Source organism: Cimex lectularius, unplaced genomic scaffold, assembly GCF_000648675.2.
Source record: "Cimex lectularius strain Harlan isolate CLEC.00 unplaced genomic scaffold, Clec_2.1 scaffold233, whole genome shotgun sequence".
Taxonomy (NCBI): Eukaryota; Metazoa; Arthropoda; class Insecta; order Hemiptera; family Cimicidae; genus Cimex; species Cimex lectularius.
The window spans coordinates 491,881-507,785 of record NW_019392939.1 but is presented as its reverse complement, the minus strand read 5'-3'; the positions used below and the strand labels follow the sequence as shown (position 1 = coordinate 507,785).

At 37.7% G+C, this 15,905-nt stretch overlaps 1 protein-coding gene across 1 annotated transcript; it reads right to left on the bottom strand.

Annotated features, from left to right (window-relative positions):
- Nucleotides 1–5,561: 5,561 nt before the first annotated feature.
- Nucleotides 5,562–15,593, bottom strand: LOC106663410 (ran GTPase-activating protein 1). The gene is made up of 10 exons (XM_014388233.2): nt 15,294–15,593; nt 11,586–11,776; nt 11,343–11,522; nt 11,144–11,278; nt 10,825–11,088; nt 10,584–10,765; nt 10,263–10,521; nt 8,560–8,637; nt 8,286–8,495; nt 5,562–8,184 (listed from the first exon to the last, which is right to left on the bottom strand). The coding sequence occupies exons 1-10, from the start codon at nt 15,409–15,411 to the stop codon at nt 8,038–8,040; spliced, it is 1,764 nt and encodes a 587-aa protein (XP_014243719.1). The 5' UTR covers nt 15,412–15,593; the 3' UTR covers nt 5,562–8,037.
- Nucleotides 15,594–15,905: the final 312 nt, after the last annotated feature.

Genomic DNA, 15,905 nt, shown 5'->3' with positions numbered 1-15,905 from the left:
AACGTCCGGATTTCGAGCCTTTTAGCTCATCATCAGGCTGAAGGACTTCTACAACCACGTCTCTCGACATGAATTGCCAAAGCCATTTTTAAAAACGATAGGGCTTTTTATGTTTAAAATCTATATAAACGATATCTCTGATTCTCTTCCATCCGTTATGACCTTACTTTTTGCAAATGATTTAAAAATGTGCCTAAAAATTCTGACTACTGGCAACATCAATACGCCTAAGTAAAATTTCAACTAATAATATTCTTTTAGACTCTGAAAAATCTTTCAATTAATCAAGGTTTTTAGTTGAGATAAAAAAGCCAGTGTCACGAGCGGGATTCGAACCCACGACCTTCGGCTAGATACGTTGCTACTCTACCACTTGAGCTATCGTGACTTCGACTAACTTTCAATCTCCATGAAAAATGGCAAAAAGGAGGGAAAATTCAAAAGGTGGGGTTGAGATGGGACTTAAAAGCCCTACGTAGCAAACCAGTGTGAGAAGGACCAGGGCAGTGAAGTTTTCCAGTTTGGTTCAAACTCAATTCGTACCTCTGGAAATGGGCGTAGCTTGAACATAGAAAAGTTCCATTATGTGTGGATCCAGTTTTCTCCTTATTCCTTACGCCCTAACCCTCCGTTCACAATTTCCAACCGTTTGTCTTCGATCATAAAATGTCATGGAAATCCTATATTTTCCATATTCCTAAAGCTAAATTTCCACCCTCCATTAGTTCCGTCGTGCGAGCTATTTCTGCTATTCTTACACAATGTCCATAGTCTACAGAGAATAGTCCAGAAGGTAGTTTAATACGTCGTAATAAGCCGCTACTCTACCACTTGATCTATCGTGACACTAGGACACTAACTTCCCACCTTTTGAATTTTCCCTCCTTTTTGCCATTTTTCAAGGTGTGAAGTTAGTGTCCGAGTGGATCGAAGTCACGACAGCTCAAGTGATATGGTAGCGGCTTATTGAGCCGAAGGTCGTTGGTTCGAATCCCGTTCGTGACACTGACTTTTTTCTCAACTAAAAACCTTTATTAATTGAAATATATAAATTACGTGGAAAAAGTATCTTGGGTGAGATCACAACGGAACGACAATTCTTTCGGTTTTTGCCGAGCTTTCGACGATTATATCGTCATCATCAAGGCCTGTTTATTATGGGAAAACAGCAGTAGAAATATTGTACAATTTAGATACGAAATTAAAAACAATTATATTATCTTACTCTAACTTATTCTATTATCTTTCTTTATTCGATACATACATATACATCGATTTAGAGTAAGATAATATAATTGTTTTTAATTTTGTTTCTAAATTGTACAATATTTCTTACTGCTGTGTTTTCTCATAATAAACAGGCCTTGATGATGACGACATGATCGTCGAAAGCTCGGCAAATACCAAAAGAATGGTCGTTCCGTTGTGATCTCACCCAAGAAATGTTTTCCATGTAATTTATATATTTCAATTAATGAAGGTTTTCAGTTGAGATAAAAAGTGTCACGAGGGGTATTCGAACCCACGACCATCAGCTAGATACGCCGCTACTCTACCACTTGAGCTATCTGACCTCGATCCACTAGGACACTAACTTCCCACCTCAACCCCAACTTTTTGAATTTTCCCTCCTTTTTGCCATTTTTCAAAGTGTGAAGTTAGTGTCCGAGTGGATCGAAGTCATGATAGCTCAAGTGGTAGAGTAGCGGCGTATTGAGCCGAAGGTCGTGGGTTCGAATCCCGCTCGGGACACTGGCTTTTTTATCTCAACTAAAAACCTTAATTAATTGAAAGATTTTTCAGAGTTCAAAAGAATATTATTAGTTGAAATTTTACTGAGGCATATTGAAGTTGTCAGTAGTCAGAATTTTTAGGCACATTTTTAAATCATTTGCAAAAAGTTAGGTTATAACGGACGTTCCGTTGTGACCTCAACTAAGATCCTTTTTCCACGTAGATTGGCAGCAGGTCGATCCATCATCTCATCTTTAAATAAATAAATTTGAAAATTTATATATTCATTAGTAGAAATTAATTGTATTTAATTCTTCTCCTAGCCCTACTGCAACAAGGGGCTTAGCATTATCATAAATTCACAGTCATGTAAATTCACTCGGGTCCGCTACTGCCTCTAGTAGATACACAGAATTTTTTTAGTGAATTTGTGCTTTTGGGACTGGCGGTGCCGGGAGACAATAAGCTTTTTATGCAAAATTACCCCGACCCCTGTAATTAAGGGTGAGAAATGACTATAAATGGCTGTGAGAAGAGGTCAAGTGCAATTCTATGTGGAACTAAATATGTATGATATATTAAACATTTCTCCGAGTTCCTGAGATGTTGTTTAGCCGTCAAATCGTCAAAAAAAACATCCATTACTCTTCCCAGACCAAAATTGGCCTTTTTACTAATATTTGCAGCAGGACTGAGTCGTGTGCATAAAATATCTCCTCTGAAATCCTTAAACTTACAGTTTTTAATGCGCTTTTTCTTTTGTTTCCTTTCTTTTCACTTTTTGTCGGTCCCTAGCATTTTTATTTTATTTTTATTATAAATTTAATTAAAATTTATTAGAAATTACTATGATTTTTACTGAAGGAAAATTTAATTAAGGGATTTTGAAAAATAACAAAATAAAAGGTTTTAATTCCATAATTTTGTTTATTAGGCTAATAATTTTTTTTAGACAATCAATACCGTGTATGAAAGACCTCTTGTTAGCTAAAACCTCTGTGCACCTGTTAGTCATACAGTTAATAAGATTGTCACTAATTTCATAAGGAATAAAAGAGATGTTGCAACGCTACACTCAGTTGTGGCGGTGATCGACAAGCCTTCTGTGCAACGCATCCTACATGTGCTCAATGGGAGGTCTGAAGACTATGGGGAAAGGGGCAGATGGGAAATTCCCAGGTTTTCTGATCACTGATGAACAACTATAGCTTCTAAGAGGTCGGACAGTGTCATCCCTGCCAATGGGATCCCAGGTTCGAGGGATGTATTCCACAATAATTTCTTGGATATAACGAACCGCGGTTGCCTTCAACAATATGGAGTCCAGTTGGTCCTCCAGTGTAAATCCCAGCCCAGAGTATTACACCGCCTCCTCCAAACTACGCTGAAGGTAGCACGAACTGGGACACGCATCCCTTGTTTAAGGTAAACTCTTCGGCACCTGCTATCACTATACAGACAGAAACGCGACTCATCAGGAAACATAACAGCATTCCAATTGGTGTTCTCTTCTAGGCGCTCGCTGCACTATATTCTGGGATGGTTAGGGTTCTTCCTTTACCGAAGGCAGGTTCCTCTGGGGGGAGGTTAGAAATTCCACTTTAAACGAAACCGCTGCCGGAGCGGATCCGGATGTTTCGACGCTGGCGAAGCCCTAACACTCTGGGAGGGACGCGCGGGACGGTTGAATACACAATGTTAACCCACCCCTTCGGACGGGGCAAGCGGTAGAAGTCAGCCCGTTTGATTAGGATCTGGTGGTTCTACACCGAACCACACTGGATTCACCCTACCTACTTTGAGCGGAGGTGAGTCACTCCTAAGTTGAGAAACTAAACGTGTGATAAGGCCTATGTGCCAGGTGCGCACGTTAAAGAACCTCATTGTCTAAAGACATTGCGACCCCCAATGGGAGACATACATGCACCATATTCTCCTTAGTTGCTGGTGGCGGATTGTTGCTGCAAGTCGTCTCATAGTGCAAATGATGTGAGGCCAACTGCCCTCAAACGATTGGTAATCGTTGATAAAGGCCTTGCCAAAACATCTTGTACTTCATTTAGGATCTGGTGGGCACTATGGAAAGGTTCCGTCTTGCAGCAATCACAATATTTCTTTCCTCCCTTAGTGTCATGATGCGCTGAGATCCACTACCAGGTTTTCTATTAGCACTCCCAGTCTCTCGGAACGGCCCTCGTACCACGGCACCCATTAGTTGACATTCCCGGTTCTGGGATAATCTCGCTCTCCATTCTGCAGCAAATCAGTGCAGAGCCAGTGCTTTTATAAGCAGGGGCACGGCCATATTGACTTCAGACTCGTCAGCACGACGAAGTCTCACTCATACCTCGAGACTCGTCAACCCGACCAGGTCGCACTCATACCTCGAGATTCGTCAACCCGACCAGGTCTCGATCATACCTCGAGACCTGTCAACCCGATCAGGTCTTACTCATACCTCGAAACTCGTCAACCCGACGAGGTCTCACTCATACCTCGAGACTACTCAACCAGACGAGGTCTCACTCATACCTCGGGACTCGTCAACCAGAAGAGGTCTCACTCATGCCTCGAGACCCGTCAACCCGACCAGGTTTCACTCATACCTCGAAACTCGTCAACCCGACGAGGTGTTACTCATATCTCGAGACTCGTCAGCCCGACCAGGTCGCACTCATACCTCGAGATTCGTCAACCCGACCAGGTCTTACTCATACCTCGGGACTCATCAACCAGACGAGGTCTCGCTCATACCTCGAGACTCGTCAACCTGACGAGGTCTCACTCATACCTCGAGACTTGTCAACCAGACGAGGTCTCACTCATACCTCGGGACTCGTCAACCAGACGAGGTCTCGCTCATACTCGGGACTCGTCAACCAGACGAGGTCTCGCTCACACCTCGGGACTCGTCAACCAGACGAGGTCTCGCTCATACTCGGGACTCGTCAACCAGACGAGGTCTCACTCATACCTCGAAACTCGTCAAGCTCTTATCAGTCACTAAAAGATAAACCGTGAAGTTGATCAATTTTAGAAACGGTTGCTGCCGTGTAAAAGAGTTGCATTTCTCCTTTAACATCGTTTCACTTGGGGAGACGTTAATCCTCGTTGGGACACGGACCGCGTACGTGTTAAAGAATAAAACGTCGAAAAAATAAATAAGGTATTTTGCTAAACTACCTCATTTTTGACCACTCCTCAAGACTTCAACAAATTTGTGTTTTTAGTTTGTATTTTCTATTTATTTTATCCAACACTAGAATATATCGGTTAATTGAATTGTTAATAGAATAAGAATAAATTATAAATATCCATTTTTGAGCAGTTTATTTATAGAAAATATCTCGTTTTTCGAAGCTGAGTATAAAATAGGAAAAAATACATGTGTTACATTTTGGATGTTTAATTGGCGAGGAAAAATTTGAAAATTGTTTGAAAATTCAGGTGTCGTTCTGGTGGCCGTGAGTGGAACTAGGGACTAGCTTTTGGCTCGCTCCGCATCTTTCAAACCAGGGAGGTTCTGAAGCTCGTACGCGGCCCGTATCCCAACGAGGATTAACGTCTCCCCAAGTGAAACGATGTTCAAGGAGAAATGCAACTCTTTTACACGGCAGCAACACCGTTCCTGAAATTGATCAACTTCACGGTTTATCTAGTCACATCCGTCTACCAGGTCTGTCATTACCTCGGATCGATCTTGTTCTACGGGATACGCTCCGTGGTCGAATTTTCGACAAACGCATTCTTCAGCCTTTTATTGGCGGTTCAGGTGCTCGTCGAAGACTTCGGCCATTTCCTCGCGGATCTCTACTACCTTTTGACTGATTTCTTAGACCTTTTGTCTTATTTAGCCGAGTGCTGTGTTTACTACACGACCCAGGTGCCGGCCCTGGTCACAGACGGTTGGGCTTTTCTAAGGAATGCTTTGATTGATGAGTCGTACGTCTACAGCACAATGCAGTCAGGCTTGGGCCAAGTAGGTAACCACGTACTCCTCGTGAAAGACGCCCTTCTTTTAATCGGCTACTGCGTCTGGAGCTTCTGCAACTTCATCGTCTCGATATTCCTCTACATCAACGAAGCACCCTACATCGCTGTAATATTCATTGCCAAATGGTTCGACGCTCTGTTTTACAAAGTTTACGAGCTGCCTTACGAGGCTCTCAGCGGCCTCGTCGTGCTCTCATCGGTGGTCTATTTTACATACAAGGCTAATCCGGACCTTCTCACAGATTGCAACCTCTTCTTCATAGCCGTCCTGAAAAAGACAAAATATTTCTGTATATTTTCAGTACTGCGCATCGCCCTGTTCATGCTAGTCACGATGGACAAGACGATGAGGTTCGTCAAGGACGTGTACCAGTATGGTAAGGCGTTCCTCGGTCTGACAGTCACCACTGTCATATTGAAGACTCCGACGAAAGCCGCTCTTAAAATAGAACTCGAAAGGGAAAAGGCCGAAAGGTTGTGCGTTGTGTGCTTAGACCGTAAAAGAAACACAATGCTACTCAATTGCAAACATTTGTGCATGTGTAGATCGTGCGCTTACATCATTGGGACTGAGACAGGCGAGTGCCCGATATGTCGTGCTGAAATTTCAGAGATCATCACAGTCTACACTTGAGAAGCTTGAGACTTAATAATATTAAACAAAAATACAATTTTTTTATTTTCTTTTATTATGTAATGAATTTGTACATTATTACACCATTCTTAGGATGTAGTCATTTTTCAATATCTGCATTATGTAAAATTTGCCTACTAAACACTTATAAACCTTTAATAAGATATATACATATCACAATATTTTTTTAGGTTTTAAAAAAAAAATCAAATGTACAACATTTCAACGCCATTTGGCAATAATTGGTTTATTTATTTAGCTTACAATACAAAAACAATTTTAATACAATTTAAAATATATTTTAAAAAACGGCAAATATAAAGCACAAAAGAAATACAGGGTGCTAAAATTTCAACAATTTCTTTAACCAGATGGACAAAAAAAAATTAAACATCCATAAGGGGAAAAAAAGAAGAGCAACAAAATTAATTAAACAAATATATTGTTTTAGTCTGTAAAAATGTAAGGATCGATCTCGTGACTTGTATAGAGTTTTAAGAACATACATATTTATATTAATGAGCGAAAAGTTTATTTTTAGTAGCTCCATGCAATGAAATGTTACCACACTTTTAACTGTATAAAATCTAAATGAATATTTTTTCAAAAATAACTATATGTATATGCAATTTTTATCTAATTAAAATTAATAGATTCTTTAAAGTGTTTCTTTTTTAACGCTTCACCTCTATAAATTTTTTTGGTGCAGTGACCACCAACTGAGGAACCTGAGAATATCTGCTGGGGCAAGTTTAATTTCTGCCCTCCCTTTATTTTTTGTCTAGTTTCTCCTGAGCCAAAAGTTTTGATCTAACTCCAATGTACGAGATACAAATTGGAGTTTAACTACTCCAAATGGCAAAATACTCATCAATGTACATTCTTTGAAAGGTTTTCTGACACTAGATTCAGTGGTTCAAATGTCTAATTTATAGCAACCATTCTCAAGTTATTTGGAAAAAAACCTATTTCCGGACAATGTTTTCAGAATAAATCCATCCGGTTTCTTCAACCAAGTACCAATTTATTTAACATTTAAATTTGTGGTATTATATTACAGTGCTACTGTCCAAAGCAGCTGCCATTTGTCCCATCCTTTTTTAAAAGATAGTTTTGCAACAACTGGTAAGTAGGAACTATCTTTTTAAAAAAGATTGAACACCGCACTCGCTCCATTCATCATTTCTATTTGAAAGTCCCTATCACTAACCCTACCTAACCTAAATTCTCCCTAACTCTAACCTAATTACTTGAAAATGACGAAGCAAAAAATGTATATATCCAGACAAAAAACTATTCTTGTGTCAAAACAATTGGCCTAACACAATAAATTTTACCCTATGTGCAGATTTCAAGTAACAAATATGATTTGTCCTGTAGGATGATTGATTAGTAAGGTAGATTTTTTATTTATTTTTTTAATTGCAAATATTTATTATACATTAAAAAACGTTTCAATTATCAATTTTTGTGGGGTTTGGATAGTGGCAAAGCATAAATTTTTATTTTACCGATATAAGCTTTTTTTAAAATTGTAAAATAGATCAGTGATGTTTACAATCGACTAATATACACACATCAGAGAAGTTAAACAATGTACAAATAGAATATATTGAGAATAAATTAAATTGATATTAAAACTAATATTTACAATCTTTTTTAATTGACAAAACAAATCATTTTGTTAATTCTTTCTGTTCAAATATGAAGTTTAATACATATTTCGTTGAAGCGTGGAAGAAATCTTTCCCCATGGCGCTTTTCAATAGTTTCAAACTAGAATCACAGTCGAAAAATTTCACCAGTGGCTTTTTGTCTTCAGTCTGAAACAATAACAAAGAAAATTTTAAGAAAAAAAAAAAGTTTATAGCAATAAATTAAAATTTGGACAATAAACATGAAAAATTAATATTCTAGTGCTCACCTTAATAATTCCAAAATAAGCTGGTAATAAGTTATTAATATTACTTATTTTGTTATATGCTTCGCCCAACAAGAATAATTCTTCATAAAATTTCATAGCATATTCTTCTATCGCTAGTTTCTTTTCTTCACTCGCAGATTTGTAATGGGTAGATATCAACATGATAATTCTTAACAAAGATTCTAACTGTTTATCACAATCAGCCTGGAACTATTGAAATTAAAATTAAAAATTTTTTAAGCATGTGATCTGAAGGGTACTGCATAATACAAACCCTAATTTTGTTGATTATTTCATCAAATTTATCAGGAGTAAGTATAGAATCCATCACTAACTCGTCTAAGTTCAACTCCTGGAACAGGATTACATAATTTTTTTTTAAATAGATTATAACTAAACTACCACAAATGAACACTTTATGGGCATTATTCTGGAAAAGTGCAATAGACCCTTCCTCATATACTGACGTCATTCTGAAACTCCCACTTTTTGGAGCTTAACCTTTAACGATCCCAGGTCAATTCTCTGTTTAGTTACTCGGTTCTAAAATTGTGGTAGCACTCTGATTCAGAGATAAATGCAGAAGAAAAAAATCCTTAGAGAAAATATCAAAAATGATCTTTCATGGTCAGAAGCAATACAGAGGCTGTCGTGGCAGTCTGCAATACGGGGCCATCACATAGAACGTTACACATTTGAAAAATACTAATTGCTTAATTTAATTACTTTTTAATTACTTGATGATACTGTTCTGTTTGATCGTTCATTTTAACAATGAAAAAACAAAATTTGTAATGCTAAAGAACAAAAACCGATCATGTGAAAAATCTGATTTTGTTTAAGGAGACCCGGAAAAAGGGTTGCGGGTAGTAATTTACCAGGTTGGAGGGAGGTGGAAGGTGTAAGTAATCTAAAAGCGACATTTTTTCAGTAACTTCTGAACTATTTTTGATGAAATTTGGTACACATTTCTCCATTATTACCCTCAAGTTCAACACGAGCTTTTTTGAAACTTTTCTAAGGAAAAAAATCTACAGCAAGAAAACTTTCAAACACATTTTTCTAATATTTAAGAATTTATTTTTCCAAATGAAATTGTTATTTTCTGAAAAGCTCACATAGAAGTGTTTAAAGACCTTTTATTTTACCACATAAAAATTTTGAAACACACATCTTAAACAGGTTGGCAGATTTTGTCCCTTTTGTATCAAAACCTTACTTTTCAGGGCAGCTGTGTTTCTGACGTAGTTCCCACAAAAGTGATGTTTTTTTCGATATTTCACATTTCCTATCTACTACAATAAACCTTTCTGAAACCTAATTGTTTTGGGTCTTTTCTTGGTATTTTCCCCATTTATTATGAAAATACACCATGGAAAGAGGTAGTGGCCGGTGTATATACAAATGGCGCTTGCTCCTGAAATAGGAATTCTTAATTCAAGAATTTTTTTAAATTAACTTATAGTGATCTAATTTTAAAAATTCTTGGACCACGTTATCGAGAAAAGTTTTTTAAGCCAATAACATTTTTTTGGCTAGATTGACCTGCAACACTTTGTCCGGGTCTCCTTAACCAGATCGCTGTCATTACAACAAAATGCCAGAAGCGATAAATCACATTCTGTCTGACACAGTTGATACAGCTAGATCGCCAGATCATAGCATGTAGCATCTCATATCTCTGTATCTCAGATCATATTCTGTCTGATGGGGTTGGTACAAAATAATATAATACAACTAGATCGCCAAATCTCTGTATCTCAGATCGCATTCTATCTTGTTGGATTTTAAACTTTTTTTTTTTTTTTTTTAAATCCTATCAACTCTAATAAGCGAACAATATCCTGAGTGGTATCTGCTTATGAGAAGTAAGAATATATTGTAGTATAGACAGGGTCGGTATTTGCTTTTATAACAATCAAACACATACACAAAAATTGTTTTAACTTGTTTCTTATATCTTATTTCATTTCTTACTTGCTGTTCGGTAAATAGCTTTCTTCTTAAAGGAGATGTGTAATCTTCTTTAACAGCGAAATTTTCTTCCTCGTAATTTTCATCGTAACTGCCATAATCTGCATTATAATTTTCATCTTCGCTTTCCTCTTCTTCTTCCTCTTCAGTTTCTTCGTAGTCTTCATCGCAATAATCAGCTTCATCGGTTTTACTATTATCTTCACCTTCGTCTTCATAATCGTTATCTTCATCTTCATCATCTTCATCTCCCGTATTGTCACTGTATTAAGATTATAATTTTTATCTTTTAAGAATGATGTAAAGCTTTTGGATGAACAATACCTTACGTCAACAACATCTTGTTTATTGTGTTTTCTAGCCTCTGCTTCGATCAACTTAACAACGTAATCTCCAATTTCGTTTTCGTTCAATTTGATAGACCTAATTTTAGGTTTTCCAATCAATGAATTGAAAATAGCCATTCCACCATCAGATTTTATTTCATTGCCAGATAGACAAACTTCCTGAAATCAAGTTTAATTTAGATATGGAATAATTTTAACTTTAACTTTCAGTAATTCACCTCGATTTGTTGATGATTGTTCTTAAAAGCAGCTGCTAATTTCAATGCACCGTCGTTTCTTAAAAGGCAGTCTCCAACATCTAAATGAACCAAGTTGGACAATTTAGACAGGAGTGAAGTAAGTGCTGGAATACATTTTCCCAGAGTATTGTCGTTCAAATTGAGATATCTTAGGTTCGGATTTGTGGATAGTGCTTCTAGCAATTCAGTCGCTGCATTTATACCGTTCTGAGGCATCTGTACTTCTTCAAGGGTTCCTATCACCTGAAAAAAAATCATAAATTATCTAGGAAGAAAAACGATTAATAATGCAAATTACCTTAAAAACGTTTGCTAAAGCTTTAGAACCTTCATTTTCTAATCGGTTCCGTCCAGCAATAAAGACTTTCAACGCTAGGGGTTTCCCGGCAGTAACACTTTTGTTGTAGCACTCCATTAAAGCTGAGGCAAGCATCTAAATAAGGAAACATCATTAATAGATGTAACGCACACAAAAATTGATAAGGTTAAAATTTCACCTTTCCACCTGTTGTCCCTAAACCCATGTTGTTCAACCTTAATTCCTTTAATGTAAAACAAGTAGGACTTGAAATTAGATGTTTAATGCCATCTACGCCAATTGGTCCAGAAGCATTATCAGAGAGTTCAAGGACTTCGAGTTCGGCTTTTGCTGTCATGAGCGCTTTGCTCAACGCATCCTTTAATTTTTTATAAAAACATTAAAATAGCCAACTTAGAAAAAAAATTAACGAGTATCTTACAAGGGCAACTGGGATTTCCTTTTTGCTCCTTCCAGTGAACATATCTCGCCATAACGCCTTTTTAATTTTACTGTGTTTTTTTAACTGTTCTGCCACGGCATTAGCACCCTCGATGCCAAGGGTGTTCCCTTCTAGATTAAGAAATTCCAGACAGTCCCCACAATTTTCCATAGCAGTGATGATTTCTTTCGCTGTTAAAAAAAGAATAATGAAAATCAAAGTAAGTCGGTGGTGTAGAATGACGAAAGTGGGTAAGATCATTGAAAATTATACATCAATTCTAACTTTTTTTAAGGCTAATCTGCGTTCTCAAGTGGATTAGTAAAACTTTTCAGAATTGCAATTTTAAAGTTTAAACCTTTGGTACAAGTAGCATTGTCAAAATAATTATTCAGAAATCGTGAGATGCGGTCTGGTTGGTTCTCACAATTTCTGAATAATTATCGATTAACGGTCACTAACCACCACACATTGTCAAAACGTTTCAAGGTTTTGCATTTAAAAGGAAGTGGTTTTGACTTATTCAATTATGCAGTCTGTCAGGCCTAAAGAGGCATATCCAGTTTTGCCCTGAGGGTGCAGAAAGGTTTAAAATGTCTTACTCATTGAAATACGAGAGGAATTGAATGATTGAAGGCTTAAGGTCATGAGGACTGAATCATTGAAATGTTACAAATCATTGAAAGCCAAAGCGTATATTAAATTTTGAAATACAGTTTGCTGTTGTTCAATATTCATTAGAAGTATTTTTCACTTCTTAAAACTCATCATGGTACAAAAATTGAAGGTCCCAGGACCCCGATCAGCATGGCAGAAAAATTAGGAATTTTATCTTCTATGAATACCAGGCCTGCAGGTTCAAGACGAATGTGAAATTAAAAGTATAATACAAAGAAACGGTGAGGCCATGGCCCACTGAGAATTTGGGGGAGTGAGATAAAACAAGATATAAATGTCCACTGCATGGGGATCTGGTAATAGTGAGACCTTCAAAAGAACACAACATACTAAATGTACCGAGAACAAGTGAGTTGGCTTTGGCCTGTCGGACGGGATTTCTATCTTTGAGCCAACCCGGACGAAAGATGGCGGACAAGGACGATTCGGAAAAGACGATCGTTGAAGATTTGGTCGTCACCAAGTATAAAATGGCAGGCGACATCGTCAACCGTGTATTGAAAAAGGTGATAGAGAAATGTGTTTCTGGAGCTTCAGTTTTACAAATTTGTGAATTTGGTGATAGCTTACTTACAGAAGAAACAAATAAGATTTTTAAGAAAGAAAAAGAACTCAGGAAAGGTAAAGGAATAGCATTTCCCACTTGTGTTTCTGTAAACAATTGCATTTGCCATTTCTCACCCCTATCGAGTGAACCAGACTTAATTTTAAAGGATGGTGATGTCGTCAAAGTAGACCTTGGCGCACATGTGGATGGCTTTATTGCTGTTGTTGCACATACTGTCGTTCTGGGAGCTACCTCGGAAAACAAAGTGACAGGCCGAAAGGCTGATGCAATGCTTGCAGCTCATTATGCAGCCGAAGTTGCACTTAGGTTGCTCAAACCAGGAAATCAGGAAATCAAACATACACCATAACTGATTCAGTACCGAGAACAACGCAAGGATAGGCAGACGAAGATGATGAGTAATAATAAAATCATACGTTAGGAGCAAGTGTTGGTGTGAATGTAGGCAGATCACTGTCAGAATATTGTGTACCTCGGTGTAACATAAGAGAATTTAGCATTAAAAGAGCAGGTCACAATGGCAGTATCCCAGGCAAATAAAGATTTTATATATTGGTATGGTATGATGAGGATACTAGAAAGCAGGGTTTGCGCTCCCCAGGCACAGCAGCCTTCTGGCTTATTGTACTTTGCTAGTTCCCTATCATCAGGTTGTCCCCAGGTTTTGGAAATTTTGGATGCATTCACTGACTAATTTTGATGTGATTTTTTTTACATGCTAATGCTTTAATAGCTGCTTGGCTAACAGATCTTATGAGAATTTTTCTGCCAGTGTAACCTCGTTTAAGATTTTCTAAGGCACATGCATTGATGGCATGTATTTCTGCTTTAAAGACTGAAGTGTACTTCCCTAATGAGTTTGATTGCTCGTCTTGGGCTTGTACAGAATATGCCCAATCCAGTTCATGAGCTTTTCATAGCCTCTCCTAGTTTGAATGTTGTAGGGACAAGTGCACTAGAAACTGCTAGATCTACCTCTACTGGAAACATTCAAAGAAGGAGAGGCTACGAAAAGCTCATAAACTGGACCGGGTATATTCTGTATAAGCCCAAGACATGAGCAATCAAACTCATTAGGGAAGTACCCTTCGGTCTTTCAAGCAGAAATACATGCTTGTACCTTAGAGTATCTTAACGGGTTGTTCTCATTCCCCTGTGAGGTTTGCTAACCTTTGTATGCTACGAAATGAGCAGCTACTTTTTGTTGAGCTTTGGTTTTTTAGTTTTAATCCCCAAGATTTGCCTAGGGTTCTTCTTGAGGCCATTAGCTTTTACTTTTTGCTGGAAGAAAAATATTCTTCCTTGTGAACTACCTCTCGCCACCGCTGCTTCTAATTTTTCATGGAACATGGAAGCCTGCACTTTTCTGCTTTTTACCATTGACGCTATCCATCTGCAGCAGGTTTCGTCAGTTCCTCGCTGTTTGAGAAACGTAACCATTGTTCCAGATTAGTTTATCAAAGATTATTCCTTGATAATTAACCTCATTTTTAGCATTTCATTATAGAAATGTAAGCTTTGTACTTCTATGTTTCTTTTCTCGGTGAAAGCAAATAGGGTTAGTTTTGAGGGGTTTGCTTTAAGTCCCCGTCGTGAACACCATTGTTCTATCATGTGCTCATGTGCTCTTTGGGTGAGCTCTTTTAATGTTGAACCGAATTTTCCTCTGTTTAGTAAGACAATGTCATCTACATAGTCTTGGGTATAGATTTTGTTTTCATTTAGTTTGTATATGAGGTCATCCACTACCACATTTCACAGCAGAGGCGAGAAAATTCTCCTGTACATGGAGGCCTGCACTTTTCTGCTTTTCAGCATTGATTCTATCCAATCGCAGCAGGTTTTGCGTTCCTCGCTGTTTGAATGATGTAACCATTGCATCAAAAGGAGTATTGTCTAATGCATCTTCAATGTCCAAGAATGTTCCTAATGCAATTTTTTGGTTGTTCAGTGAATCCTCTATTGGTGGTGCTGATTCACAGGATTTTCCTTTCTGAAATCTACATAAATCTTTGGTAGCCACCAAAATTACCATGAATCTGTAGATAGGAAGAGAAATTGTAAAAATGGAAAATAGTGCGTGTCAGAAACAAATAGACACCTTACACCCACACATGCAAGAAGATTTATGTTTAGTCAATAATAACCATCAATGCTAACCAGCAGGGGGTGATTGTTTTATCTCCTTAAGACTAGTCGTGGTGCAAAAAGGGCTGAATTTGATTTCTTTTGTAATAAACTGCCGTTATTCTGCATTAAAAAACAGAAAATAAAAACTTCGCAACAGGATGGAAAAAATATTGTAAGTTTTTTTGTTTTTAACAAAACAAGGGTCGTTAAGACACGTGTGTGTCAAACGTCGGAAGAGGGCGGAACGTCCACTTTTTCTGTTCTATATGATGATACCCATCCACCCCTCATCGTCATCAGTAAACAAATTAAAATTCTTGTTTTATACTAACCGTCATCTGCTGTGTTTATTTTCAGAGAGCGATTTGAAAAAGAGACTCCGCTCGGGGGAAGGTTAGTGCTGCCGAGGAGTTTTGTGATTTCGTCGATTCCTCCTTTATCGTTGGCCATCGCGGGTGTTTGATTTTGGACGAGATGCGTAAAATGCGTGACAAAATGCGATGATTAATTTAAATTGGTGTTAGCCGGTTGTACGCGAGTCGTCCCGAACGTCGGCTTCTCGTAACGTACTTGCGTCGAAATGGGTAACCGTTCAAACGTCAGGCCTCGGGCGGACTCCTCGCCCGCGCCGGATCGAAGGAAAGACCGTCAAATCGATCTTGATCAAAGTCAGCATTGCACATTTTCAAAAATGTACAATCGTATTAAATTCAACAATTTTCAATTTAATTTCCCCCCTCCACACAAAATTTTTTTTTTACTATTTCATAAAATATTACATTCAGCAAAGGATCAGTTGGTTAGCAATTTGGCACAATGGAAGGACAGTCCGCGCTCGCTATCCGTTTAAATTTTCAAATCCCTCCACTAGTTTATTTTTCAATTTGATTTTCAAAGGACTTTATATAAATCAACATAAAACAATAAATTTAAACATAAACATA

What these genes read in the sequence shown, in the direction of transcription:
- LOC106663410 (XM_014388233.2), bottom strand. Translation starts at nt 15,411, where the DNA reads ATGGCCAACGATAAAGGAGGAATCGACGAAATCACAAAACTCCTCGGC. An exon ending in TAGGGACAACAGGTGGAAAG is followed by an intron (nt 11,279 to 11,342) that starts GTGAAATTTTAA and finishes TTCCTTATTTAG; the next exon opens with ATGCTTGCCTCAGCTTTAAT. An exon ending in AAATAATCAACAAAATTAGG is followed by an intron (nt 8,496 to 8,559) that starts GTTTGTATTATG and finishes TAATTTCAATAG; the next exon opens with TTCCAGGCTGATTGTGATAA.